Below are 26,168 nucleotides of genomic sequence, written 5' to 3' on the forward strand. Positions count from 1 at the left end.
GGTTGGTGGCAGGCAGCGGGCGCTCAGCTCAAGGACCCGGCGCCGGCAGCAGCCATGTCCCGGCATCGACGTCCGGCGGCGCGGGGCGGGGCGGCCAGGTCGCCGCTCCCATTGGGCCCCTCGGGCGCACGGCGCAGGCCAGCTGAGGGGCGGGCCCGAGCGGCCGCGGACTGCTGGTCCCGGTGTGCCCCGCGGCCGGCTGCCCCTGCGGCGCGCTGCATTCTGGGTTGGCCGCTCGGCCTCGCGCGCTGGTTGACCGCGGCGCACGCGCGCTGCGTTGTTCTGCGTCTGCGGCGGCAGCGCGGGGGTGAGGTGGCCGTGCGGCCGGAGAGGACTCCGCCGCGTCGCGTAGCTCCTCCCAGTCCGGCTGAGCGCCCTGCTCCGGCTCGGCCCAGTCCGGGCTGTCGCACGCCACACCGAGGGCCCCGGCTTCGGGGTGGCGCCCCTGGTTCGCGGGTCCTCCCCGCTGGCCGCTCACGCGCCTGCTCCCGGGCGGCAGAGACTGCGCATCCTTGACATTTGTGCCCCGCCTCCCCTTCCACACAGATGCGGTCAGCTGGTCGTCGGGGGGGTTGATGAGGTGATGCAAGGAAAGCAGGCTGGGGGCCGTGGGGGTCAGCGGCTCCCGGGGCCCAGGGGTGGCCTCCCCAGCAGGTCACTTCCACCGGCCTGCACCGCAGCCCTTCCCCGGGAGGCCCCATCCTGCCCCAGCCCCAGCCTCTGCCCCTCTCAGGCCCTCCTCCTGGAAGACCTTTTCAGTGCTCGCCCCCTCTGCCTGCCTGTCTTGTTCGCAGAGGCAACCTCAGGGCACCGCTTGGCGAGGTCCTGAACCTTGCAACAGTGCGCACCCGTTCTCTGCGGTGCGGGAGTGTGGAACTCCTGATCGAAGCTGGCGCCCCAGTCTTCAGCAGCTGCTGGAATGGCAGTCTTCCCAGGAGGCTCCCCCAACACTCAGCCCTCGCTGTCAGGAGGAAATCGCTCGCCAGAACTGCCAGGTGCTGGGCCACGTTGGCCTCAGTCCCCACCTCAGGTGGGAGAGGGTGACGCTTGTCCGTGCAGGGCACTTTGAAAATGTCATGAAGTGCCTGTATCGGCCCTGGGCGCTGAGTGCTATGGCCTTAAAATACAGGGTTAATCTAAGCTCAGAGATACTTGAAACCCAGGCCCCACCCCGACCCCTCACCCCCTTGCCAACAATCCATAAAGCCGGGTTCCTATCCGTGCCTCAGGATGGGGAGGGGAGAAGGGAATCACAAGAAAGGATAGTCCTACCTGCTTCCCGCCAACCGAGGGCTAGGCCCAGAGGGTAGGAGTATGGCTTGTCTTAGTACTAGGAACTGATATTGGCCCTGAGCTTCTGAGGGCTCTGCCCCAAAGCTGTCCCCCATCTGTTGAGAGGCACAGGGGGTGAGAGTCAAAGCTGCTCCTTGGTAATGCCTCAGGGTTCCAGCTGGCCTGAGACCGGGCGGAGCAGGAGGCAGCGACCAGCCAGTGGGCACGAGAGTCAGTTTGCAGGACCTGGAACAGCAACGCAGCTCCCCTGCACTTGGGATGACACCCTTGGCCCAGCCAGGTGGAGTGGAAGGGAGAAAACCGAAACGAGGGTCATCATAGAGGGCTGGTGGCGCCATGTCTGGGGCCTCTGGGCACCATCTCTGATGCTGTCTGCAAACTGGTTAGGGTAGAGTGTTAGAGAAACTCATTTTTCAACCATCAGTAGCTTTATTGGGTTTCCTGATTACTATAGGAAGAACGTATGCTCCCTGTAGCCATTTCAGGTCTATAAAAACAAGTACACACTAACAGAAACCTGGCATCCTGGTGGCCGCTGGGAACACCCTTAATGCCAGATGAAGGCTGCCTTCCTGCCCCGCCTCTCTTTACGTTACGCTGCAGTCCAAGAATGCAGAAGCATGGTGCAGCGAGTTTTAAAATCATGAGCTCTTTCTGCCTTTTCTCTTTTTTGGGGGGCTCCCTTTTTCCTGTTCTCTGTGCGCCCCACACTCTGTACATAGACTTCCATAGCCACTGCACAGTTACACAAGTGTCATTTGTGTAAATTTACACAACCTTACACAAGTGACAGAGTTGAAGAAACAAGGTGGGACGTCTGGGAAGCACGCCGCTCCACTTAGGGAGGTCAGAGGATCGGGTTAGGAATCGGGTTAAGGAGTCAGATTAGAGATCACGGAAGGTTAGGGATCGGATTAGAGGTTCAGACTAGAGATCAGCTTAGGGAATCAGGTTAGGGGTCAGGATACCGGAAGAGGACTGGCGGGACTGCATGCTGTTCTCTGGCCACGCCCAGGTGAAGGCGGGCAGAACTGGATTGGACCAGGTTGCGGTTTTGCCCAGAGGTGTGATGAAGGGAGAGAGGGACAGGGGCGTCACGGTGTGTGCAAGATGGGCTTTATATAAGGCTTGAGGGAGCTTGAGCTGGGGAGGAGGGGAAGGCTGGAGGACACGGCCTTTGGGGAGAGGGCCCAGGTGTGCCTTCCTCCAGTAAGCAGCCAGGCACAAGCAGGGAGCCCTCTGCTCAGGTGGGATGGTGGCTGTGGGCTGGATATGGGAGGGACATGTGTTTGAGTCCTGAGACCCAAGGGTAGAGTCCGTGGGGCCACGGTTGCACCTACTGGTTCCTGACAGCGACACCGACCCTGTCCTCCCCTCTTCATAGCAAAGCCCTGGGTTCGCTGGAAAACCTTTTTACAAATCTTTAAACGCTTTAATTTAAAAATTAATTTTACCTCAATGTGTGTGTAGTGAAGTGTCCAAGTCCCAAGTGTGCAGTCCAAAGCATCTTCCATCATGCACACACCCCTTTGGCCCCCACGCCAATCAAGGCAGAAGGCCGCTAGCCCTGAAGACACCTCCCCATGCCTGCTCCGACATCACCCCTTCTCAGAAATAACCTCCGTTATAACTTCTATCTCAAAAATCACTTCAGCAAACTTCCCTGGTGGTCCAGTGGTTAAGGATTGGCCTGCCAGTGCAGAGGACACAGGTTCAATCCCTGGTGTGGGAAGATTCCATGCGCCACAGGGCAGCTTAGCTCTTGCACCACAACTGCTGAGCCCAAGTTCTAGAGCCCGCCAGCTTCAACTAGTGAAGCCCCAGTGCAGCAGCTGCTGGACCTGGGAGCCCTAGAGTCTGTGTTCACTTAAAAAAAATCACTTTTGCCTGTTCTTTTATTTTATGTAAATGGAATCAACTAGTGTATCTGTTAATACTTTAAAAAAAAAATCTAGCTGCTTTCACTTAGCATTTTGTCTATGGAATTCATCAGCATAACAAAGTAATGGGTAGTGTTAGTTTGCTGTTTTTCATTGTTATGCGGTGTTCCATTATATGAATATGCCTGCTTAGTCGCTCAGTCCTGTCTGACTCTTTGCAACCCGTGGACTGTAGCCCGCCAGGCTCCTCTGTCCGTGGGATTCTCCAGGCAAGAATACTGAAGTGGGTTGCCATTTTCTTCTCTGGGGATCTTCCCGACCCAGGGATTGAACCTGGGGCTCCTGCATTGCAGGTGGATTCTTTACTCTCTGAGCCACCAGGGAAGCCCACTTACATGAATATACAGTTGATTTATTAGTGCTGTGGTCGATGGAGTCTCCATTTTCGGCCATTCTAACAAATGACGCCATTAATATTCTTGCACGTGGCTTTGCTGCATGCACTTAATGCCTTTGATAGAAGAGCTGCTGGTCAGAGGCTGTGCTTAAGTTCAGCATTACTGACAGTTGGTCTCCAGAATGTTCCTACCAGCTTACCTGGCCACCAGCGGAGCAGGAGCACGGGTCCCCAGAGGTCCAGTTGCTGTGATGGTAATCACTCTTGAAGGTGGGGACACGGCATGGCTTCATTTTGCATGGCTTCGTTTCCTTCCATGACTAAGAATTTTGAGGCACTTTTTCATATACATCTGAGCATTTGGACCTCTTCTTCGATGGAGTGCCTGCGTAAGGCTGGTTTCTTGTCCATTTCCCCATTGGTCATCTGCCTTTTTCGTTCTGGCTTGTGAGAGTTCTTTGTATATTCTAGATATGGGCCCTTAGGTTATATGTATTTCAAACATTTTCTCTCATTCAGGATTACCTTTTCAACTCCTAAATGGTGTCTTTTGATGAAGAAAAGTTCTTGATTGTAATGTTTTAATATTGTTTTCTTTTGGTGACTGCTTTTTGTGATTGAAGAAATCTTTGCTACCCAAAGGTCCTGAAGATATTCTCATGTTTTATTCTAGAAACTTAATTGTTCTTTTTTTTTTTTTTTTTAGGAAAAATATTTATTTTTGGCCGTGCTGGGTCTTTGTGGTGTTTGGGCTTTCTCTAGTTGTGGAGAATGGGGCCTGCTCTCTAGTCGCGGTGTACAGGCTTCTGCTTGCAGTGGCTTCTGGGTGAAGAACATGGGCACTCGGGCTTCAGGAGTTGCTACTCTTGGCTCAGCAGTTGTGGTCCTGCAGCATGTGGGATCTTCCTGGACCAGGGATGAAACCAGTGTTTCCTGCATTGCCAGGGGAATCCATAGCCCCTAGACCACCAGGGAAGCCCCAGTTGTTCTCTTTCATACTTAGGCTTGTGGTGATTTGAACAGTGTTTCTTTGTTTTGTGTGTTGCGAAGCAGGGATCAAGAATGATTTTTCCCCTGTGGGTACAGAATGGACCCAGCACCGCTTATGGAAAAAACTTTCTCCCTTCACCTTCTGTAGGCAGAGTAGCGGTCCCCAAAGATGTCCGCATTCCATCCTAATTCTGGGACTTGCGATTATGCTCCTTTGTACAGAAAAAGGGATTTTGCAGAAAAGGGGATTATGTGAAGGATCTTCAGATGGGAGTTTGCTCTGGATTATTCTGCTGGGCCCAGTGTAACCATCAGCATCCTTAGAAATGCAAGAGAGAGACAGAAGTGAGGGGCAGAGGGCGGCCTGACCACAGAGCAGGGGACCGGGGTGATGGGTGTGAGGGCACTCAGGCAGCCAGTGCAGGCTTCAGTGAGGGAAGAGGGGGCCTTGAGCCAGGGAAGCAATCAGCCTCTGGGAGCTGGAGAAGACAAGGAAATGAATCCTCTCCTAGCCCCGCCCCCCAAAGGAATGACGGACACCTGGATTTTACCCCAGTGAGACTTGTGTCAGATTTCTGACCTACAGAACTTTACGATGATAAATCTGGGTGATTTTAAGCCACTAAGTTTAAAAGAATTCGTTACAGAAGCAAATAACTCATCTATCCCACTGAATTGCAGGGGCAATTTTGTCATAAATTAGGTGGCCACGTGCACATGGGATTCCATTCTGTGGCCTGGTCTTCTTAATTCTTGAGCTAATACCCAGTGGGTTTCATTACTATAGCTCATAACTAGGCTTGAAATGTGCCATTAGACCACTGGCTTGTTCTTCTTCAAGCTTAGCCTGGGTGTTCTTGATGCAACAGAAATTCTTCGTTTTAGTACAGTGACATCATCCCTTTGACACCTAACAGATTTTCCCCTGGGCTTTTGAGCAAAATCTTTCCTGACTGAAGGTCAAAAGTGTATTCATTTATATCCCCTACCAAAAGATTTGAACATTTCCTTTTACTATTTAAGATCTTGATCCATTTAGAGTTTCCAGGCATTTTTTTGCATGTAGTGTGAGGTACAAGCCCAGCTTCGCTTTTTTCACCCTATGGATAATTTATTTTCCTAGGCTTCCTTAATTTTTTAAATTGTGTTTATTTATTTATTTTGGCTGTGCTGGGCTTTTTCTCTAGCTTCAGGGAGCGGGGCTACTCTCCAGTTGTGATTCACGGACTTCTTGTGGTGCCTTTTCTTGTTGGGGAGCACGGGCTCTAGGGCATACCGGCTTCCGCAGTTGTGGTGCATGGGCTAACTTGCTGTCTCCCAGATCAGGGATTGAACCCGCATCTCCTGCATCAGCAGGCGGGTTCCTTACCATGCAGCCACCAGGGAAGGCCCTGGGCCTCCTTATTGAGAGGTCTCTCTTCTCCCCCAGTCTGCCGCGGCCCTCTGCCGTGTGTCCGAGTTCCATCTGTCCTTGTCCTTCCTTGGTCAGCTGTCCCCTGTACCGCTACCCCACTCATGGCAGATCCCCCTCAGAGGCACAGCCACCCAGACGCTAAGGAGTTCCCTGTGTGAGACTCAGACGAGTCAGTGTATTCACAGGGCTCTTTTCCTTTTTGGACAGACTTGGTAAAAGAGTGACATTTGGACTGCCGTTGTTCAAGACCAGTCTCTCTCTTTTCAAAGTATTTATTTGGTTGTGCTGGGTCTTTAGTTGCAGCATGAGGGATCTTTGTTAGTTGTGGGATCTAGTTCCCTGACCAGGGATCGAACCCTGGCCCCCTGCATTGGGAGAACTGAGTCTTAGCCACTGAGCCACAGTTGACTCCCCTCTACACATTGGCCTCTCCTCCAGGGTCTTCCCCACAGATTCCAGCCACACCTCTGTCTGCCCAGTGCTACAGGCTGTCCTGCCTGGACTCTGCTCCTCTGTGCCATGGGAGACAGAAAGCTGGGCGGGCGGGGGGTCGAGGTATACCTCATAAACTTCCCTTTTCCAGGGAGCTCAGTCCTGCTCATCCCTTTCCCCACCACCTGAATATGGGTTGCCTCGTCTGTTTCCTCCAAGTTACAGTTGTTTACAGTGGGAGGGGCAGTCTGGCCCCAGCGTCTCTCTTAGAGCAGAAATCTCTGTCAGATTTGCCTTTTGAGAGCCTGCATTTGTGGGAACACCTGTGAGCTCTGAATCAAGTCTGGGAATTAGTTCATGGTAACAGAACAATGTTGGTTTCCTAGTTTGTTATTGCTGTTGTTTTAAATTATTTATTTGATTTTGGCTGTGCTGAGGCTTTGTTGCTATGTAAGCTTTTCTCTAGTTGTGGCGAGTGCGGGCTGCTCTCTAGTTGCGGTGTGTGGGCTTCTAGAACATTGCAGTGGCTTCTCGTTGCGGAGCACGGATTCTAGGGTGCTTGGTCTCAGTAGTTGCAGTCCTGGGCTCTGGAGCACAGGCTCGATAGTCGTGGCGCACGGGCTCACTTGCTTCTGTCATGCGGTGTCCTCCCAGACCATGGATGGACCCCGTGTCTCTGCATTGGCAGGTGGATTCTTTACCACAGAGCCACCAGGGAAGCCCCAGTTTCCTTGTTTTGACAAAGCTACTGGGGAAATGTAAGGTGTCAACACTAGGGGAAACAGGTGAGTACTGACTGCAGTCCATGAACCGAGAACTTCCAGATGTTCAAGCTGGATTTAGAAAAGGCAGAGGAACCAGAGGTCAAATTGTCAACATGCACTGGGTCAAAAAGCAAGAGAATTCTAGAAAAACATCTATCTCTGCTTTATTGACTACACCAAAGCCTTTGACTGTGTAGATCACAACAAACTGTGGAAAATTCTTCAAGAGATGGGAATACCAGACCACCTTAATGCTTCCTGAGAAATCTGTATGTAGGTCAGGAAGCAGCAGTTAGAAATGGACATGGATCTATGGCTGATTCATATCAATGTATGACAAAACCCACTGAAATGTTGTGAAGTAATTAGCCTCCAACTAATTAAAAAAAAAAAAAAAAAAAGAAATGGACATGGAACAACAGACTGGTTCCATATTGGAAAAGGAATATGTCACGGCTGTATATTGTCACCCTGCTTATTTAACTTATAGGCAGAGTACATCATGTGAAATGCAGGGCTGGATGAAGCATAAGCTGGAATCAAGATTGCCAGGAGAAACATCAATAACCTCAGATATGTAGATGACACCACCCTTATGGCTGAAAGTGAAGAGGACCTGAAGAGCCTCTTGAAGGTGAAAGGGGAGAGTGAAAAACCTGGCTTAAAATTCAGTATTCAAAAAACAAAGATCATGGCCTCTGGTCTCATCACTTCATGGCAAATAGATGGGGAAACAATGGAAACAGTGACAGACTTTATTTTGGGGGGCTCTAAAATCACTACAGATGGTGACTGCAGCCATGAAATTAAAAGACTCTTGCTCCTTGGAAGAAAAGCTATTACCAACCTAGACAGCATATTAAAAAACAGAGATATTACTTTGCCAACAAAGGTCCGTCTAGTCAAAGCTATGTATGGTTTTTCCAGTAGTCATGTATGGATGTGAGAGTTGGACCATAAAGGAAGCTGAGCATCGAAGAATTGATGCTTTTGAACTGTGGTGTTGGAGAAGACTCTTGAGAGTCCCTTGGACTGCAAGGAGATCAAACCAGTCAATCCTGAGGAAATCAACCCTGAATACTCATTGGAAGGACTGATGCTGAATCTGAAGGTCCAATACATTGGCCACCTGTTGTGAAGAACTGACTCATTGGAAAAGACCCTGATGCTGGGAAAGATTGATGGTGGGAGGAGACGGGAACGACAGAAGATGAGATAGCTGGGTAGCATCACCGACTGGATGGACATGAGTTTGAGCAAGCTCCCGGAGTTGGTGATGGACAGGGAAGCCTGGCATGCTGCAGTCCACGGGGTCGCAAAGAGTCGGAGACGACTGAGCGACTGAACTAACTGGCCGCAGGCGCTGCCCTGGCTGGTCCTGGGTCAGGGCAGTTCCCGTGGAGATTGGGGGTGCAGGGATCGCAGGCGGGGCTGAGGGCAAGGTGGAGATCCCCGTCTTCCCACCATTGCTTTCGGTTCTCTGGCGGCCTTCCCTTCCCTCCCCGAGACTCTCAACAGATGCAAAAACCAGGCAGCCCTGCGGGTCGCCGGGTGGAAGGCGGTCGGGGCGGTGGGCGGGGCCTGGAGGCGCGTGGCCAATGCGGGGGCCGGACTGCGGGCTGGGAGCTGGGGCCCGGCAGCGGGAGCGTTTCGGCCTGCTCTCCCCGCAGGTCCCTAAGCCCTGGGTCCCTGCCTCCGCAGCGCCCGGCTCCCACCGTCACCACCCAGCGGTTCCAGAGGAGGGCAGCCCGGCACGTGCGAGCTGGCACTCTCCAGGGAGGCGGGCTCTGACCCGGTGCAGCCATTCCTGCCTGGCTTGCAGCCGCTCCCGAAGCGGGCACTGCGCTATTGGTGTCACCATTTCTCTCTCTCTCTCTCTCTCTCTCTCTCTCTCTCTCTCTCTCTCTCTCTCTCTCTCTCTCTATCTCTCTATCTCTCTCTCTATCTCTCTCTCTCTCTCTCTCTGTCACAAACACAGACACACACACACGCGCCTCACAACCTGCCAAGTTAATGCAACTAGGAAGAGAGGGGCTGTGGTTTGAACTGTGTCCCCACAAAAGGCATGTGCAAGTATAAACTCCCACCCTGTGAATGCGACCTGATTTGGAAACAGGGTCTTTGCGGATGTCGCCAAGATGGGGTCATTAGGTGGCCCTAATCCAATCGCTGGTGACCTTGCAGGAAGAGAAACCAGAGTCAGGTGATGAGGCAGGGAGGAGGCCCTGTGAAGGCAGAGCCTGGGAGCGAAGCGATGCGGACACAGGCCACAGAGCACCTCCAGAAGCTGGGGCCAGGCCAGCAGCGGGTCTTCCACAGACTCGAGAGCAGAGACCCACCTCGCACCTTGGTTTCAGGCTTCTGGCCTCCAGATCTTAGAGGACAGCTTTGTGCTGTCCTGTGGCACTTTATCAGCGGTCCTCAGGTGCCCCCACAGGGGGAACCAGGACTGGAGGCCCAGCAGTCTGTCCCCAGGCAGCACTGGTACCTGGAGATAAACCCCCAGGGGACTCAAGCAGACTAAGCAGGGATGGGGGAGGCTTCTGGAGAGAGTAGTGTCCCCACTGAGAGCTGGCATGGGGATGGGAAGTGGAGAAGTTCAGTTTGGTCCCTGTCCAGGGGTGGGTCCATGTGGCTGTCCAAGGGGGCATGAGCAGTGGGGAATCAACTTTGTTGGTGAGGAGCTCTCCAAAAAACTAAGATCATGGCATCTGGTCCCATCACTTTATGGCAAATAGCTGGGGAAACTATGGAAACAGTGACAAGACTATTTTCTTGGGCTCCGAAATCACTGTGGACAGTGACTGCAGCCATGAAATTAAAAAAACTGTTCCTTGGGAGAAAAGCTATGACAAACCTAGATAGCATGTTAAAAAGCAGAGACATTACTTTGCTGACAAAGGTCCATCTAGTAAAAGCTATGGTTTTTCCAGTAGTCTTGTATGGATATGAGAGTTGGACCATAAAAAAAGCTGAGTGTCGAAGAATTGATGCTTCTGAACTGTAGTGTTGGAGAAGACTCTTGAGAGTCCCTTGGACTGCAAGATCGAACCAGTCCATCCTAAAGAAAATCAACACTGAATATTCATTGGAAGGACTAATGCTGAAGCTCCAGTACTTTGGTCACCTGATACTAAGAGCCGACCTATTGGAAAAGACCCTGATGCTGGGGAAAATTGAAGGCAGGAGAAGGGGACGACAGAGGATGAGATGGTTGGATGTGTCACCGACTCAATGGACATGAGTTTGAGCAAACTCTGGGAAACAGTGAAGGACAGGGAAGCCTGGTGTGCTGCAGCCCATGGGGTTGCAGAGTCGGACACGACTGAGCAACTGAACAACAAGCTCTGGGGAGAGGGGTGGGCTGGAGAGGCACAGCTCGATGTCCTCCCCATTCCTGAATGTAGGATTCAAGTCTCACTGAGGAGTGGGCTTTGTGTGAAGCTCGCTGGGGAGCCATAGCAGTTGGGTGACACATTGTGGTTTAAAAAAGTTCCCCTGGCTGGGTGCAGAGAATGAACTAAAGGAGGAGAAATCGGTGGGTTGAAAGCTGCCTCCTAATTCCTAGTAAGAAGCCGAACTAAGGGCCTGTGGGGGAGGGGCAGAGTGGCAGGGAAGGAGCGGCCAGCTCAGTGGAGGACTTAGGAGGAGGGGTGAACCCCAGGCCGGAAGGGGACTTTGGTGGGGGTGGGGAGGTGGGGAAGATGGTTCTGAGGTTGCCCTCAGGACCGGCCCACTGTTCTGGGCTGCGGTTTACTCCTGGAGACTGAGGACAGACACTGCAGTCCTCTCAGGGCCTCCCAGAGGTCAGCCCCGAGGCGGATGGAGAGGAGGTGGGCAGGGAAGCTGGTGAGGCCTCCGGCTCGGGCCTCCCAGCCAGGACTTGGGCGGGGGGCTTCTCAGCAGGGCTTCAGTCTCCATGTCCATCTCCTGGCCTGCCGGGGGGCCCTGCTCAATGGAGGGTTGGCCCACGTGACCAAGGGGCCTTACGGCCTGCTGGCTCTGTGGGCTGGCCCAGGGAGCTGAAGTGGTGCTTGGGCCTGGCAGGAGCTGAGGCGAGCTGGGCCTTTAGAAGGGCAAGCTGTCAGCCCAGGGAACACAGGTCTGAGCTGGGAAGGGGCTGCAGAGAAGGCTGGGGGTGGGAGGCCTCCTGCCCATGAGGCCTGGGCTCTGGCCTGCCCTGGGCTGAGAAAGGAGGGTCTCTCCCCTCCCCTCCTTGGAGGCAGGGGCCACCTGGGGAACGGGAGGAGGGGGAGTTGAGACCACTGGTTTCCACTTGGAAGCCCTCTTTCTTTGCCCAGGGATGGAGAAAGGCTGGGGTCAGAGTGCACACATCCCCATGGAAACAGCAATGAGCCCGGCCTCTGGGGGACCCTGGCCCTGGTGGGGGGTGGGGCAGCCAAACCGGGGCTCAGGGACTCCTTTAGCTAAGGGGCCTGGGCTTGGCCTCTGGTAGCAGCTCTGACAGGGAGGCCTGGGCCAGGAGCTGCGGGGCCTGGGTCGATGGGGAGCAGGGAGGTAGAGTGGCTCCAGCCTGGGTCACATGGAAATCATGGAACGGGTCGGGCCTCCTAGAACTGTATGCCCTGGTGGGTGGTAACAGACGGCAGGCAGCCAGAGGTGGCCTGGCTGCAGATCTTGTGGCCAGGGGACATCCAGCTCAACGTGAGCCCTTGTTCTGTCTGCTGGGCTGGTCCCAGAGCTAGCAGGCAGGCCTGGGGTACCCTGGTCCTAAATGCCTTGCCAGCGTGGCCTTGGTCTGAGAGGTTGGGAGGGGGGCAGCAGGTGGGGGCTGAGATGGAGGACCGCTGAACCCCAAAAGGTCAGGGTGGGGCTAACTTTGCCCTCTGAAATCCTCTCCTGTGTGGTCACTACTTCACATTGGGAGCAGACTCGCAGTCCCTTGGTCTTCTGTAGTCTCTTCTCTGCTATCCAAGTGCAGCGCTTTCATTTGGAGAAGTGACTGAGTCTCCAAGAGGCCGAAACAAGCTTCAGCCCCAGCTGCTGACGTCCTTGAGTGCCCTGCAGCCCTCTGGGCCCACCGGGCCTGGGGCTCCCACTGCCCTGGGCCTCCCCAACCAGGAGCCTACCTGTCAGTCCTGTGAGGGCCTCTTTCTCCTCTGCATGGATGGAGACCCAATCACGGGAAATACACTTTTCACGGCAGAGGCCCCAGATTGTGCAGGGCTGGGGCTGGCCAGCTGGCCAGACTCGATGAAAAGGGCTCGAGATCCCCACAACACAGTAGGGCTGGCCCAGGAAGGTCTGTGCTGGGCGGGAAAAGATCAGCCAGCCCCAAATAACTTTCAAGAAAATCCAAACACACGCTTTCATGTTTTGAATAAATTTACATGTTGATCACACTATTCTAAATGCATTTTTTTTTTAAAGAGGAGCCCTAATTCTGAATCTGTGAACTCAAACGAGATGTGGTGGTATCTGTCTTGTACTGCGCTACTGAGGAGGCAAGCAGTTTTCAGGCTTGTGCCCCAGAGGGATTCCAGGGCCAGAGAGGCAACTAGTCTTCCTACAGCCTAGAAATATGGCAAAGGGCAAATGTGAATGGGCCAGCACCTAGTTAGACACCTTCCAGGGGCTCCTGGTGGCCAGAGGTGAGTCCTGGCAGTGCCAGATGGGGGAGGGGTGTCTTTTCTGGCGGCTCAGGCTCCCCAGCATGCTGCAAGGGGGCAGCACACAGTAGGACCTCACCACATGGCTCTTGGACAGAAGGACGAACAATCCTGTAATCCCTTTCAGCTGGACACCGCGTGTGGCTACCCCTGGGACCGGTGAGACCAGCAATGAGGTGGCTGTCTGGAGCTGAGGCTGGATGGGAAGACCCTCCTTGAACGGGGCCCCGGTTGGCATGCTCTGTCCACTCTATTTACCAGCCCACTGTCCTCATGGCAAGCTACGGTGATCTTCCCAAAGCTGGCCCCTGACCATGGGCTGGCACTTCTGGGCCTGCCCTGCCCTTCTTCCCCGCCCCAGCCTCACTAGAATGGCACAAGCCCCCGGCAGTTTTTGGGCTTGAGACGAGACCTGCTTCTGACCACGGATTTCCCCACTATCCCCAGATCCAGACCAGCCAGACAGGAGCCTGGGCGGTGGGGAAAACGGGCTGAATCCTCGCCCTGCAGATATTCTGCAGAGAGAGCCCCCCGCCTCCTCTCCACCGCGCCGGCCGTCCTGTCGTTTGTGACTATCTATGCCCAGTTTGTAATGTGGGCCCCAGGAGCGCAGGCCTGGCGAGGACCTCTGCACCGGGAGCCCCTCCACAAAGCTCCCCTGAGAAGGTTCCGGCTGGGATTCGCCGGCGGGGCCGGCTGGAGCCTGACCTCCGCTCTCCCGGATCCCGGCGGCACGATCAGACCAGGTTCCCCCTCCCCCGCCAGAGCTCCTGCTGGCCTGGGACCCCCGAGTCACGGGGGCGAATGACCGCTGGGGCGCGGGGCCCGCGGCCAGCAGGGGCGGACCCCCTGCACAGGGCGCGCGGGGCTGCCGAGAGGGCGCCACCTCCCACGTCCCGGCTTGAGGGCCGCCGGGGCCGCGCTCGCGCGGGGCGGCCTCGCCGGCGGCGATTGGGCGCGCGGCCGTGACGTCACCGCGCGCGCGCGCGCGCTCAGGGGCCTGGCTCCGGGCTCCGGGCTTTCGGTTGAGCCGCCGCCTGGCGCGCGCCCGTGCCGAGTAGCGGGAGCGGGGCGCGCGCCCGGCGCCAGGCTGAGGCGGCTCGCGGGGTTCCCGCGCCCCCTTCCACGGCCCGCGCCCTCGGCCCCCCGCGGCCGGCCGTTGCCCCAGACCCCCGGCCCCGGGGTCCCCGCCCGCCCGCCGGGCCGCCGCCACCGCCCCGCCCCGCGCGGATTTGAAAAGCCCGGCCGCAGCCCCGCGGGCGCCGCAGCCAATCAGCGGCGCGCACTTTCCCGCGGCTTCTGCGAGGCGGCGGCGGCCCGGCGGCGGCGGCGGCGGGCGGGAGGCGCGGGGGCGGGGTCGGCGCCGCGCGCGGAGAGCCTCGGCCTGGCCGCGCTGCGCCCGCCGCCGCCGCCGCCGCCGCCGGGCCGCCCCCTCCCCTCCCTCGGCCCTGCCTCCCTCCCCCGCGCGGTCCCGGCCCCGGCCCCCTTCCCGGCCGCCGCCGCCGCCGCCGCCGGAGCCGCCGCGCCGGAGAGCCGCCGCCGCCTGAGGATGCGCCGCACAACAGGTCACTGGCGCCGCTGGCCCAACCGCCGCGGGCCTGAGGGGCGGAGGGCTGAGGGGCCGAGGGGCCGAGGGGCCGGGCGGGCGCGGCCATGTTGGGCCCGGCGGCCGGCGGCTGCACCTGTGCCGGCCCTACGCGGGCCGGCGGCCTTTGTTCGCTGCGGCGCCGAGCGGGCCGGGCCGGCCTTTGTGAGGCGCGGGCCGGGGCCGGGGCCGGGGCCGGGCGGCGGCGGGAGGGGCGGCCGGGGTCGGGGGGAGGCGCTTTTTTGTCCGCCGAGGCTCCGGGTTGACACTCGGGTTGCCGGCCGTTGGTCAGCGCGGGCGCCGGGAGCCCGGGGCCTGGCAGGTGGCGGCGCGGGGACCCCGCCCGGGGGCTTGCCGGCCCTCGGCCGCCCGCGGTCGGCCGGACGGTGGTTCCCCCCGGGGGCGCGCGCGGCGGAGCAGCCGGGGCCGCCCGGCAGGCTCTGCCCCGCTCGCCAGAGGGCAGTTAAAAAAAATCTCGGCATTTAAGACACGCGGGTCTCGAGCCCGGGCAGAGGGCACAGGAGCCGGTGCCGCGGCCGTCTGCTCTCCCCGGTGTCCGCGCCGGTGCCGGGACGTGAGCGGTCACAGACTTGACAAGTTAGTGCTTCTTAGGCAGGTGAGGAGGGCTCGGGGCGCGTGTGCGCGCGTCCCAGAACCGGGGACCCGCTCGGTTCGAGGGACTTCAGAGCGAGGTTAGGGAAGTTCTTGAGGACTGACAACCCCGCGCTCTAAGGCCTTGACTTTTAAATGACTTAAACACCAAGATACGTGTTCCCTAATGGCCCAACGACTTAAAAACTTAACGTTGCCACTGCGCGTTGATAACCTCGATCCTCATTTTATGTATTTTAAAATGAAATGAGATGGTCGACATGGAAGATAAGTTAGGAGCCATCTCATTTATGCAGCGCTTTCATTTTCCCAAATGTTTTCCATGTCCTCGTTACATGTGTAAGTGTGACCAGAGCAACATGAAAAAGCACAACTCCAACCAGTAGCTCGGAGGAAACAAGTCGTGGGAGCGCAGCCCTTTGCCGGTGTGCTCCGTGCGTGCTCCGGCGCCCCACCGCCGAGCGGAGTTCAAATCTAAACTGCTGCCTGGAAGTGAAGAGGACTCATGCCTTAAGCACGATTACTTTGAGTCATTTCCTTTTCTTTTCTTCCATTTTCTCAGACGCTCAGCAGCCTTCAGTTTTGGGCCAGTGGTTGGTAAAGTGAGTACTTTCTGCACGTTTGTGAGTTTCTGTAAGCTTTTTTTTTTTTTTTTAAGAACTCTGATCTATATAATACAAAAATCCTCGCCCCCTGACTGCATTACTGCAGATCAGGCTGGACTCGGATTCCAGTGGTGAACTTTCCAATTTAAAAGTATCAGAAAAATAACTTTCTGAATTTCAAAAAGTGATGGGCTTGATACTCCCCGGTGGTCCAGTGGTTAAGACTCCTTACTTCCAGTGCAGGGCCATGGGTTTGATCCCTGGTCAGGGAACTAAGATCCCACATGCTGTGTGGCACTACCAAAAAAAAAATGATGGGCAGTTTATTATTCTGTGTGCACATATATGATATATGTTATGTCTAAACTAACATAATTTGAAATTTATGGAGACACAAAAGGACAAAACAATAAGTTAAAAAAAAAAGTTAAACAGGCTACCATGTATGACTACTAGGTTTATGGTTTTTATTCAGCCGGTTTAAACAGGGCTGTTAAAATGGTACCTGCTTAAATGTGAGGAATCAAATGAGGAATAAGTCAGAATTGCGAGACTTACACGTTAGAAATTAGAGATCTTGTGACTTATGGAAGAGTGGGTCAAGCCTGCCACCTACTCAAATGACCTCTCCTCCTGCAAGTAGTCCAATTTAAAAAAAATTATTTACTTTTGGGAGTGCTGGGTCCTTGTTCCTGTGCAGACTCTCATCTAGTTGTGGAGAGTGGGGGCTACTCTCTAGCTGCGGTTCCTGGGCTGCTCACTGAAGTGGCTTCGTCTGTGCAGCACAGGTCCAAGGAAACATGGGCCCACTCGTTGTGGCGCGTGGGCTTAGTTGCTCTGCAGCACGTGGGATCTTCCCAGGTCAGGGATGGAGCCCATGTCTCCTGCTTTGGCAGGCAAATTCTGTACCTCTGAGCCACCAGGGAAGCCCCTACAAGTAGTCTAGTTTTAAAAGGCTTACTCATATGGCAGAGTGTAAACTAACTAGTTACTTCCTTTTTTATGGCTTGACGCTTCAGTGTAAAATGGGTAAAAGTAGGTAAAGTTATATTTACTAAGAATTGCTGGTGAGGGGATAGAAAACACTAATAAAATGTTGCTATATGAGATTGGGGTTGTCGTTGAGCACACCCAAAAGCATGTGCTAAGGTGATGCTAAAGTTCCAAATTTATTTTCTCCTGCCATTTTTTAATCTAGACAAATAACCTTACTCAGTAAACAACTGAATTCTAAGTAAACATTTAATCAGTGGGAGTTGAAGTTATTAAGCTTTTTACTTACATTTTCTGTTAGATGGTTTTTGGTTGGTTGATTTTTGTTTTTGTTTGGATATAATGCTTGGCTATAGAATGTATGCAGTTTTGGATAAGCCTCTTAGTCTTCTAAACTTCACTCTCATCTTTGCCCGGCTGCAGTAAATGGGTCCTTGTCCCTCAAATATGTGGTGCCCTGTCCTGATCCAGGCCTCTGCATGGAATGTTGTTGTGTGTGGACCACTGCTTGTCTTTCCTTTAACATTTTTTTATTATTTATTTAAATTTTATCTTTGTTTCTGGCTGTGCTGTGTCCCCCTCGCTTTTGTGCGGGCTTTCTCTAGTTGCAGCATGCAGGGGCTGCTCTTGTTCCGGAGCACGGGCTCTACGTGCTCAGGCTTCAGCAGTTGGTCACGTACCTTCTCCAAGGCCTGTGGAGTCGCCCCGACCCGGGGTCAGACCCGTACTCCTGTGCTGGCAGGTAGGTCCCTAACCACTGGGGAACCCTGTCCTCCCGTTCTGAACACGGAGGACCCAGCCCTTTAGTGGCGTTCTGTGACTTTTTCCCTGTTGGATGAGCTCTTGGAGGTGGGATTCTTACTGTCTTGGGTGAACTGGCCTCTGCTCATACCTTCCCACGGCAGGCAGTCAGTGAGTGCTGAGTAAATAGGCTATGACTTGGGACAAACAACCCATTTTAATGCCAGCATATGGCCTGTTTGCTTCTCTTTTTTTGTAAGTCATGGTGAAGCAGAAAGGAACCTTCTGGAAGAAACTGAATATGGAAAGTAAGGGGCTGGCCTAAGGTCTCCCTACTTTAATCGGGGAGCCAAGACACTGTTTGCCAGGAAGGCCTGTTTCCTTTCTTTTCCTTTTGTCTTTGCACCTAACTCAAATGTTAAATAAAAATTAACTATGAAATATTGCAAGCATATAAGTACAACAAGTAACAGAACAGACCTGTATGTACCACCAGGATGAATCAAGCAGTGATGTTTCTACCGTACCTCTCTCCCTGCCCCTGGGGAAAGTAAAAATATAAAATATACAGAAGCAGGAGGTAACATGGAAGTTCCAGAGGATTATGTTTATACTTTGCAGACTGTCTTTATGTGATTTGTTAATTTTGTTTTTAGGAATTGTTATTTAGGGTAAGCAGTTTGGGGAGAAAAAGACTCAAATGAGTTACCTCAGCGATTGGTCAGCATTTGGCACTTGTCTGTTGGTTACAGTATAGCTTTTCAAGGACCTGATTGATTTGATGAGATTTGCTTTTGCCGGTTAAAAAACTCAAGATATCTCAAATTAGTATTGTTCTTGAGTCTGTCTTCCAGAAAGCAAAGGGCCAAAGATGAATTTTTCAGAGCGCCTTAATGTCTGTAATACTTAATAGTTTCAACAAGATATGCAAGGATGAAAACTGCTAAGTGCTGGTTGAGCTGAGTGCCAGCCTGCTGCCCAACAGCCCTAGTGGTGAAACTTCCCTGTTGGTTGTGGAGAAAAGAATGTTTTGTCTTCCTGGAAGGAGTTGGGAGCTCAATTTTTAAGTTAACTGGGTTGTCACAGAAGAAATCAATGGTATGAAATGTCTGTTATGCTGTTAAGGGCATGTTTCTATCAGCAGTGTTTCACAGTTTAATTACTTTTTCACTGTGTTTGCTGTTGTGTTACGGAGGCTGACAGGTCAGGAAGGGTGTTTCTGACTCCAGCTTTCCTCCCCTCAGTCAGCTCTCCACGCTCTGCTTGTCTTTCCAAAATGTGCGTGTGGTCCTGTGAAAGCCCACTTTTCAGGGATCTCAGGGCCCTTTGGGCTTCAAGACCAATCTCTTACTGCTCTTTCTGCCTCTCACTGCACTTTTTTTTTTTTTTCGCTGTGCTGTCCAACTTGTGGGATCTCAGTTCCCCAGCCGGGAGTTGAACCTGGGTCCTGGGCAGTGTGAGCTTGCAGGCCTGGATGGTGGTGGGAGTTCCCTCGTTGCACTTCTTATTTTGATCTCTCCTGGTCTCTTCAGCCCTCTGTTGTGGCTGAGCTTTTCCCTGGGCCTTTGCTCGGTCAGTTTTGCCCCTGCTTTCCCCTGTGACCCCCCACACCCACATAGACTCACTCCAGTGCCTGTGTGGGCGCCGCTGGCTTTCCTATGCATTCCTTCTTGTTCAGCTCTCATCGTGCACCTCACTCCTAGAAAGTGACCCCAGACCCCCTGCCTGCCTTGGGAGCCCTCAGGAGTGTGTCTTGAGTGCTTGGTGCTTCACCGGCCTCCGCCCGGTCTGCCTTTCCTCTGTCCCAGCTGCACTGGCCTCCGGCCTGTCTTAAGCACTGCAGCCATGCTTGGCCCCTGGCCCCTGCATCTGCAGTTCCTTCAACTCGGATACCTGCCTGGCTAGCTCTTTACCTGCCTTTAAGTCTTTGCTTAGACTTCCCTTCTCAGGCAGCACCCTTGACCCCTGATTTATGATATCCTTTTGCTGTCTGGCCCTACCCATCTGCCTCCGCTTCTTTTGCCTAGCTTGTATCCTCTGACATTCCGGATGTTTTCCTTATTTGTCTGTGTGCCTAACTGCATCAAGAGGTCTATAACAGCGGAGATTTTTCTCCTTTTGGCTTTAACTACTGTCAGGCTCCCAGTGCCTAGAACAGTACCTGAGTGATTGTCAGTCCGTCAGTAACTGTTTGTATGAAGCCCCTGTGTGTTGGCCCGCGTGTGAGAAGTGGTGTGGGTTGAGGGCAGTGGTGTGAGTGTGCTTGCCCTGGTGTGAGGTGGCAAAGGTGGAGGCCCCGGGCAGGTGAGAGAGGCCAGAGAGGAGGCTGGTAAGCCAGTGCTTGAGGATGATGGCTTTCCCCAGACCCAGGAGTCGCCAGGAAAGGTGGACCGATGCAGGAGGGCGGGCCGGTGTGGTCCTGACGGGCTGGGGCAGGGCATGGGGCTGAGGGTAAGGGGGGGTGGCCGAGTGACCCTAGCATTCACATTTCAAAAGATTTGAGAGGACACCATTTTTATCTCACTGCAAGCTAGTAAAACGGAAAGTGGGCCTCATTTCTGATTTACCTTGGTTCCTTCAGAAAGAAACCCTCATTTCATCTACCAGCTGAGATGTGTCCCTGGTGCCTTCCTGTTCATAGAAGAGGAAGCCCTTGGTCTTGAGTGTGGCGTGAGGGCCCTGTGTTTTCCTGGGGTCTTCACTGGCTGGCCCCTTGCAGCTGCTCTGAGGTCTCAGCACCATGCTGCTGCCCCCCAGGATGAGCCGCGCTCTCTCGCGCGCTGTGTGCACGTCCGTGGCTCCTCCCGTCACCTGTCTCCGCCAGTGCTGCCAGCCCTGTGTCCATGGCGCTCGGGATGCTCCCAGGTTGTTCCTCTGAGCACCAGGCCCTGTCCTGGCAGCACATGGCTTGGGTTCTCACCCTTCAGTTCTCCAGGTTGTGAGTTTTTCAAGGTGAGGGCCCTTTGACTTGTCTTCTGGGCTTCAAGCAGCGCCCAGTGTTAACTGAGAGTTAACTTATGGAGATATTTGTACTTTCGAGTCTTCTATTTTCCCAAAGATTTATATATATATAAATTTATATACATAAATATATGTACATATATGTATATATATGTATATAAATTTATTTATTTGGGTGTGCTGGATCTTAGTTGTGCCAGGGGGAATTTTTTTTTTTTTTAGTTGTGGCATGTGAAATCTAGTTCCCTGACCAGGGATCAAACCCAGGACCCCTGAATTGGGAGTGTGGAGTCTTAGCCACTGGACCACCAGGGAAGTCCCCTAAAAATTTTTATTTAGTAAAAATTGAATTCCTAGGTTTTTATGATTAAAATATATGTTAGAAATAAGAGCTTCCTGGAAATTTCCTGGTGGTGCGGTGGTTAGGAGTGCCCGGTTGCCCTGCTGAGGACCTGGGTCCAGTCCTTCTCTGGGGAACCAAGATCTCCTAGGGCGCACAGCGGACAAACAGGAAGAAATAAGAGCCTCCTGTTTGCATTCCCCCAAAGATTGGAAGTTGGTGCCATCTGTGCAGAGCGGCCCCCCACCCCCACCCCCGACGGCCCCGTGTCTTGGAGCAGCAAATCTTCTTTCCCTCCTCTCATTGAATCCTCACAGCAGGAAGCTGAATCCCAGAGATGTTCAGTACTGACCCAGAGTCACAAGGCTGTAAGTGTCAGGACTCCTGCCTGATCTCTGCTTCTGTGCTCTGGGAGCTCATTGTTTTGCCTCTCTGGGGACATTTGAACATCAGGCCGTCTAGACACGAATAGGAGGAATATGTTTCATTAGTTACTATGGCCATGTACTTCTGGTGACATTCCTTCATTCATGGGGAATTAAGAAATCAGCTGTGTTCCAGTGATGAGCCAAAACTCGTGTCCTTGGTCCCCTGGACTTGACAGACCTGTGAGGGGGCTAAAACAGGAGAGATGGTGGACAGAAGATTACATCTTTGAAAAATCTGTGAAATAGTCTTGCTAAATAACCAAACCAGAAAACTGATCAGACCTTTCGTCCCACAAGCACTTACCAGGAGATCTGGGGTGGGGAAAGGAACCCAGGAAGCTGCACTGCAGGGTTGCGTTGGCTGACTGAGGACGTGGGACCCTGCAGGACCGGCGACAGGTCTCTTCCAGCGGAGAAGGGGAATGTGGGTGACGCAGGCTCCTGGAGGCACCTTGGCCGGATGCCCGCTGAAGGGCTGTGTGCATCCCAGGCAGGCCAGTTAGTTGGGGATGAGAAGGAACACGACTTGTGTATTTGTGAAAGCGGAACACTGACTCAGTTTCTCATTAAGGAATTTTCTTTTTTTCGGCTGTTATAGTGGTTTTGTTTAAGAAAAGAATTTGTGTCTTGCAGAGCTGCATACAGAATTTGTCAAAGAGGTGATCCACCATCTGGGGTTTGCTTCCCAGTTGTGCAGCGGGGGAGCAGCTGGGCAGGGTTGGCCTGAGCGATGGCGGCACACTGGGTGGGTTCGTGCAGTCGTGATGCTCCGTGACGGGGGAACGTCGTGAAGGAGACTTAGTGCAGACTCTGCCGCACTTGGTCCATCTGTACATCCATGGGGCCTTAGGCCTGCCTGGGAGCTGAGGCTGGTACAGTGAGCAGAAGAGGGCTCGGCATCAGTGGTGAGGGTTCTAGAAGAGGGCACGCCGGCAGAGAGCCTGTGGCAGGAGAGGCCCGAAGGTCAGAGGGGAGGGCGCTGAGTGCAGAGCAGGCTGTGGGGCGGGGGCCGCTATTGAGGCTGCGCTGAGCATTTTCATCTGCAGAGGAGCGTGAGGCCTTGCGGGTTCAGGCAGGCAGGTGTGGGGCTGCGTGTGTGGGTGGGCGATGCGTGTCTGTTTGCTTTGGAAAGCGTGTTTCTCAGGGTGGATTGGGGGGAGGCCGTGGGAGGCGGCCTGTGCACGCTGGCTGTCTGCGTTCGTCTCCCCAGCTGTCTCTCTGTGGGTGCCCCGTAGGACCGGGCAGCCTGCCCCCTTGAAATTGGGTGTGGCCACGTGGTTTGCTGTGGACAATGGAAAGGGATGCGTCACCTTTCACTGGAGCCTCGAGAGCTGAGTGCTCAGTCGCGTTCCCGTGCCCCTGTTCCTGGTGGCAGTGCACAGCTAACGCGCTCCGAGCGAGAAGAAAGCCTTGGGGTGAGCTAGGTCACTGCCCTGTAACCTGGTCCAGTGGTTCACCAGGCCTGGTCCCCAGACTGGCTGCGTGGGCTCCCCGGGACTGTCTTAGAAGCGTGGTCTGGGGTCCACCTTCTGCCTCCTGAGGGCTGAGCCCCCCGGGCAGGCGGCCGCCTTCGCGGGGTGCCCGAGCCCACTGCGCTGAGTACTGTGCCTGGAGTTCCCCGAAGGCCTAGTGCTGAGGGGTGTGGGTCCCGCAGAGGAGTCAGCGGGAAGGGCCTGCAGTCAGGCCACGAGGCCCATGGGTTGTGGGGAGGGTGTCAGTGACCCCCGAGTTTCTGTTCGACAAAGCCAGACAGAAGCCTGTTCACTGTCCAAACAAGATCTATTTTTGTAAGATTTCATTTACTTGGGTTTCGAGGTTCAGAAACAAGGACAAGGCTAAAGAGGAATTTTTAAAATTTTCATCGAAGCCTTCAGTCCCAGGCCAGTCTCTCCCACATTCTTGGTGGGGCGCCCACATTCTTTGTCACTGTGCCCTTTCTGTCTTGACGCCTTGCTTGCTGTCCCCCACCTGCCCTCCCTGTGAGTGGAGGCTCCTTGCTGGCAGCCCTCACCCCTGCTCCCCACGGTGCCCCCAGGACAGCGCCACCTGGACGGGCCCTTGGTGGGCAGTGAGGACCCTGGGCACGTCCGTGTCGGGCAGCTTGCTCCAGGCCAGCAGGGGTCCCGTCTCTGTGACTTGGAGCCTGGGCCCTGCCCTGGGTGGGGTACCAAGATCCCCGACTGCTCAGCAGCTGGGGTCCTGGGGAGGGAGCTGTGGTCGGCTTCAGGCTCTTTGCTCTTCCTCAGGCACAAGGGAAAGGGCCTGGGGGGAGCAGGGGAGCTGAGGGAGACCCTCAGGGCGCGCCCCTGAGGGTTCCTCCCTCTCTTCTGCATCTGAAGTTGTCCCTGATTGCGGAAGACCCCTTGGGATTTGGCCTCATGTTGACAGTTTAGGGATTCTCTTCTGTTCAGTTCTGAAATCTGTATAAAAAAGTATTTATTTCTTAAAGTGCAGCTTCTTATAACTTCTTTGAAGATGCATCTGGTGTTCTGTCTGTGCGGCGTGGAGGCTGAGCCCGCGTGCGTGTCTCAGGCCCCTGGGTGCTCGCAGCAGAGGGTTCAAGCCGCTCAGTCTTCAGCCAGTGCCCGAGGCCTGGCACCTCCTCCCCTCCCCTCCCTCTGTGAGTGCCCAGCATGGGAATGAGGTAGCAGAAACAGTTGTGAATTCTAGCCTAGAGTTTATGGAAAGCTTCTTTTCAAGGATGTACAGGTTGTTGACAGATCATCAGGGCAGAATAGTAAGCTCAGGTGGTGCTAGTAGTTTGATGATCGGGGACTCCCCTGGGTCCCGTGGCTCGGACTCCACGCCCAGTGCTGGGCGCCGCGGGCCGCTCCCGGTCCGGAGCAGCAGCCCACATGCCACGCCTGGAGATCCGCCTGCTGCAACAGAGCTGGTGCAGCCAGAACATTTATTTCTTATAATTAGAATACATTTCATGAAAAATTTGTAAGAATCAGAAAAGTGGAAGGAAACTTAGACAACTGTAATCTTACCAACCAAATGTTTAGGTATATATATTTCCTGTTTACTTTTTCATTCGTCAGACTGAACCAGGTGCCCTAAAGACAGTTCCCTCTGTGAGGGTTGTAACAAAATGCCACAGTCTAGGTGACTGTTCCAAGGAGACAGCTGCTTTTGCTCTTTCAGCTGCTTCTTACATCTGTACATTTAAGAAAACTTGTCTATTTCACGGAATTGAGAACTTTGGGGTTTGTGTGTTACGCATTCAGTTCTATCTCAGGAGATAAAGATTTAGCGTTCTTTCCGCCCCACTTCCCCTTCCCGGTCTTCCCAGTGCAGTGGTATCCGGTAATTGGCTCCTTCCTGATGAGCTGTCCAGAGTCCCGTGGCCGAGAGCGCAGCAGTCTTGCCGTGTGGACGGGGTGTGCCAGGGCTCGCCGTCTGCCGGCGTGCTGTCGGACTGTGTCGCTCCCGTGGTGCCGTTGGTGTGGGCTGTTGGCCCGGGACCACCATTTGCCCCTGCACGGCCGCCCTTGAGGCTGCTTGGGCCTCCTCACAGCATGGTGGCTGCTTCCTGCTGCAGGAAGCGAAGCTGCCAGTCCTTTTGATTTTTGCTTATTTCTTGGCTGCACCACGCAGCTTGTGGGGTCTCAGGTCTGCTGCCCAGGCTTGAAACTGGCCCACGACAGTGAAAGCCCAGAGTCCTAACCACTCAGCCATCAAGGAACTCCCCTGCTGACAAGCCTTCTATTTATTTATAAAAAACACTTAAAAAAAAAAGGATACATTTGATTTATTTATTTTTTGACTGTGTGGCATGCAGGATATTAGTTTCCCCAACCAAGGATTGAACCCATGCAGTGGAAGTCCAGAGACTTAACCATTGGACCACCAGAGAAGTCTTGCCAGTCCTTTCAGAGATGAGGCCAGCTCTGGCCTGACATCAGTCTTGCTGTGTGCAGTTGGGGGCAGTCACAGGCCCAGGCCAGAATCAAGGATATGGAGAAATAGACTTTATCTCTTGGTGGGGGAATGACAAAGAATTTTTGGCCATCTTTAATATGCCACAGGTTTTTTTTTAACTCTTATTTTTTTTAATTTTAAAAAATTTATTTATTTTAATTGGAGATTAATTATTTTACAATATTGTGATGGTTTTTTGCCATACATTGACATAAATCAGCCATAGGTACACATGTGTCCCCCCATAACCCCCCTCTCCTACCTAATATACCACAGTTTTAACAGGTTTTACTTATTTTTAAAATTCTGTTTTTGTTTTTTGGCAGCACTGCAAGACTTGTGGGATCTTAGTTTTCCGACCAGGGGTTAAAGCTGGCAGTGAAAGTGCAGATCCCTCATCTCTGGGCCACCAGGGAATTCCAACAGTTTTTGGTTTGAATGAATATTTATTGTTATATTGTTTAGCTGAACACTATTTTCCTAGTGAAAAAAATTTTTTTTTTTGCTTAGTTTTCCCTGCATCTGTTACTAATGCAGGCCTCAGGTTTTCCAGATGAGTCGTGTAGAAAGCCTTTTGAGATGGTCAGTTATGCATTTTTTCTTTGGGGAGCCTGTCCGCTGGAACTGTTTGTCTTCCTGCTCCAGACGGGGCTTCCTAGGCCTAGCAGGCGCTTCATCTTCTGCGGGAGACCTCTCCCCCCTTAGGTCCCATGTCTTCCATGGTTTGCCTTTATGTTTTGGTGGTACATCTTTTGGGGGGTTATCTCAGAAAGTGTGGGAGGCAACGTTTTTAGAGACCTTGCATGACAAAATGATCTGTTCTGTGCTTAAACTTGATTGATAGCTTGTCTTGATACGTAATTTAGTTTGAAAATAGTTTCTCTCAAAAAACCAAAGATGGGAATTCCCTGGTGGTGTAGTGGTTAGGATGCCTTGCTTTCACTGCTGAAGGCATGAGTTCAATCCCTGGTCAGGTAAATAAGATCCCACAAGCTGAGCAATGTGGCCAAAAATGAAAATAGCTAAAAAATCTGACGATACTGCTTATTATTTGGGGGCTTTTCATGGGTGTTTTCTTTTTTTAAGATAACTGATGCTACCAAGAGTACTGATTCTGACCTGTTACCTACCTTCACCCAAAGCCATGTGGTCTCTTTTGTGTTCATCTTGTGGAGTGCT

General features: G+C 53.6%; 2 protein-coding genes across 2 annotated transcripts in view; one reads left to right on the forward strand and one right to left on the reverse strand.

The window, feature by feature from the left end:
- Window positions 1-28: 28 nt before the first annotated feature.
- On the reverse strand, window positions 29-20,078 carry LOC133058572 (collagen alpha-1(I) chain-like). The gene is made up of 9 exons (XM_061145282.1): window positions 19,941-20,078; window positions 19,604-19,763; window positions 17,276-17,375; window positions 14,327-14,825; window positions 13,168-14,193; window positions 11,161-11,251; window positions 8,522-8,796; window positions 1,273-1,388; window positions 29-599 (listed from the first exon to the last, which is right to left on the reverse strand). Exons 1-9 carry the CDS (start codon window positions 20,076-20,078, stop codon window positions 29-31), a joined length of 2,976 nt encoding a protein of 991 aa, XP_061001265.1.
- Window positions 14,272-26,168, forward strand: part of NSD2 (nuclear receptor binding SET domain protein 2) — a 71,490-nt gene continuing 59,593 nt past the window's right edge. The window contains exon 1 of the mRNA XM_061145365.1: window positions 14,272-14,365. The gene's annotated coding sequence lies outside the window, so the exon portion shown is untranslated. The remainder of the gene's footprint in view (window positions 14,366-26,168) is intronic.

The sequence above is a fragment of the Dama dama genome, chromosome 6 (genome assembly GCF_033118175.1).
Source record: "Dama dama isolate Ldn47 chromosome 6, ASM3311817v1, whole genome shotgun sequence".
NCBI classification, from domain to species: Eukaryota; Metazoa; Chordata; class Mammalia; order Artiodactyla; family Cervidae; genus Dama; species Dama dama.

Bases quoted from the DNA above. Each gene is read 5' to 3' on its own strand.
- LOC133058572 (XM_061145282.1), bottom strand. From the start codon at position 20,078: ATGGTGCTGAGACCTCAGAGCAGCTGCAAGGGGCCAGCCAGTGAAGAC. The intron at 17,376-19,603 runs GCAAGCACACTC...CTCCGTGTTCAG, and splicing joins CTTTGCCACCTCACACCAGG to AACGGGAGGACAGGGTTCCC. The intron at 1,389-8,521 runs GTTAGTTCAGTC...GCCTCTCAACAG, and splicing joins CAGGGCAGCGCCTGCGGCCA to ATGGGGGACAGCTTTGGGGC.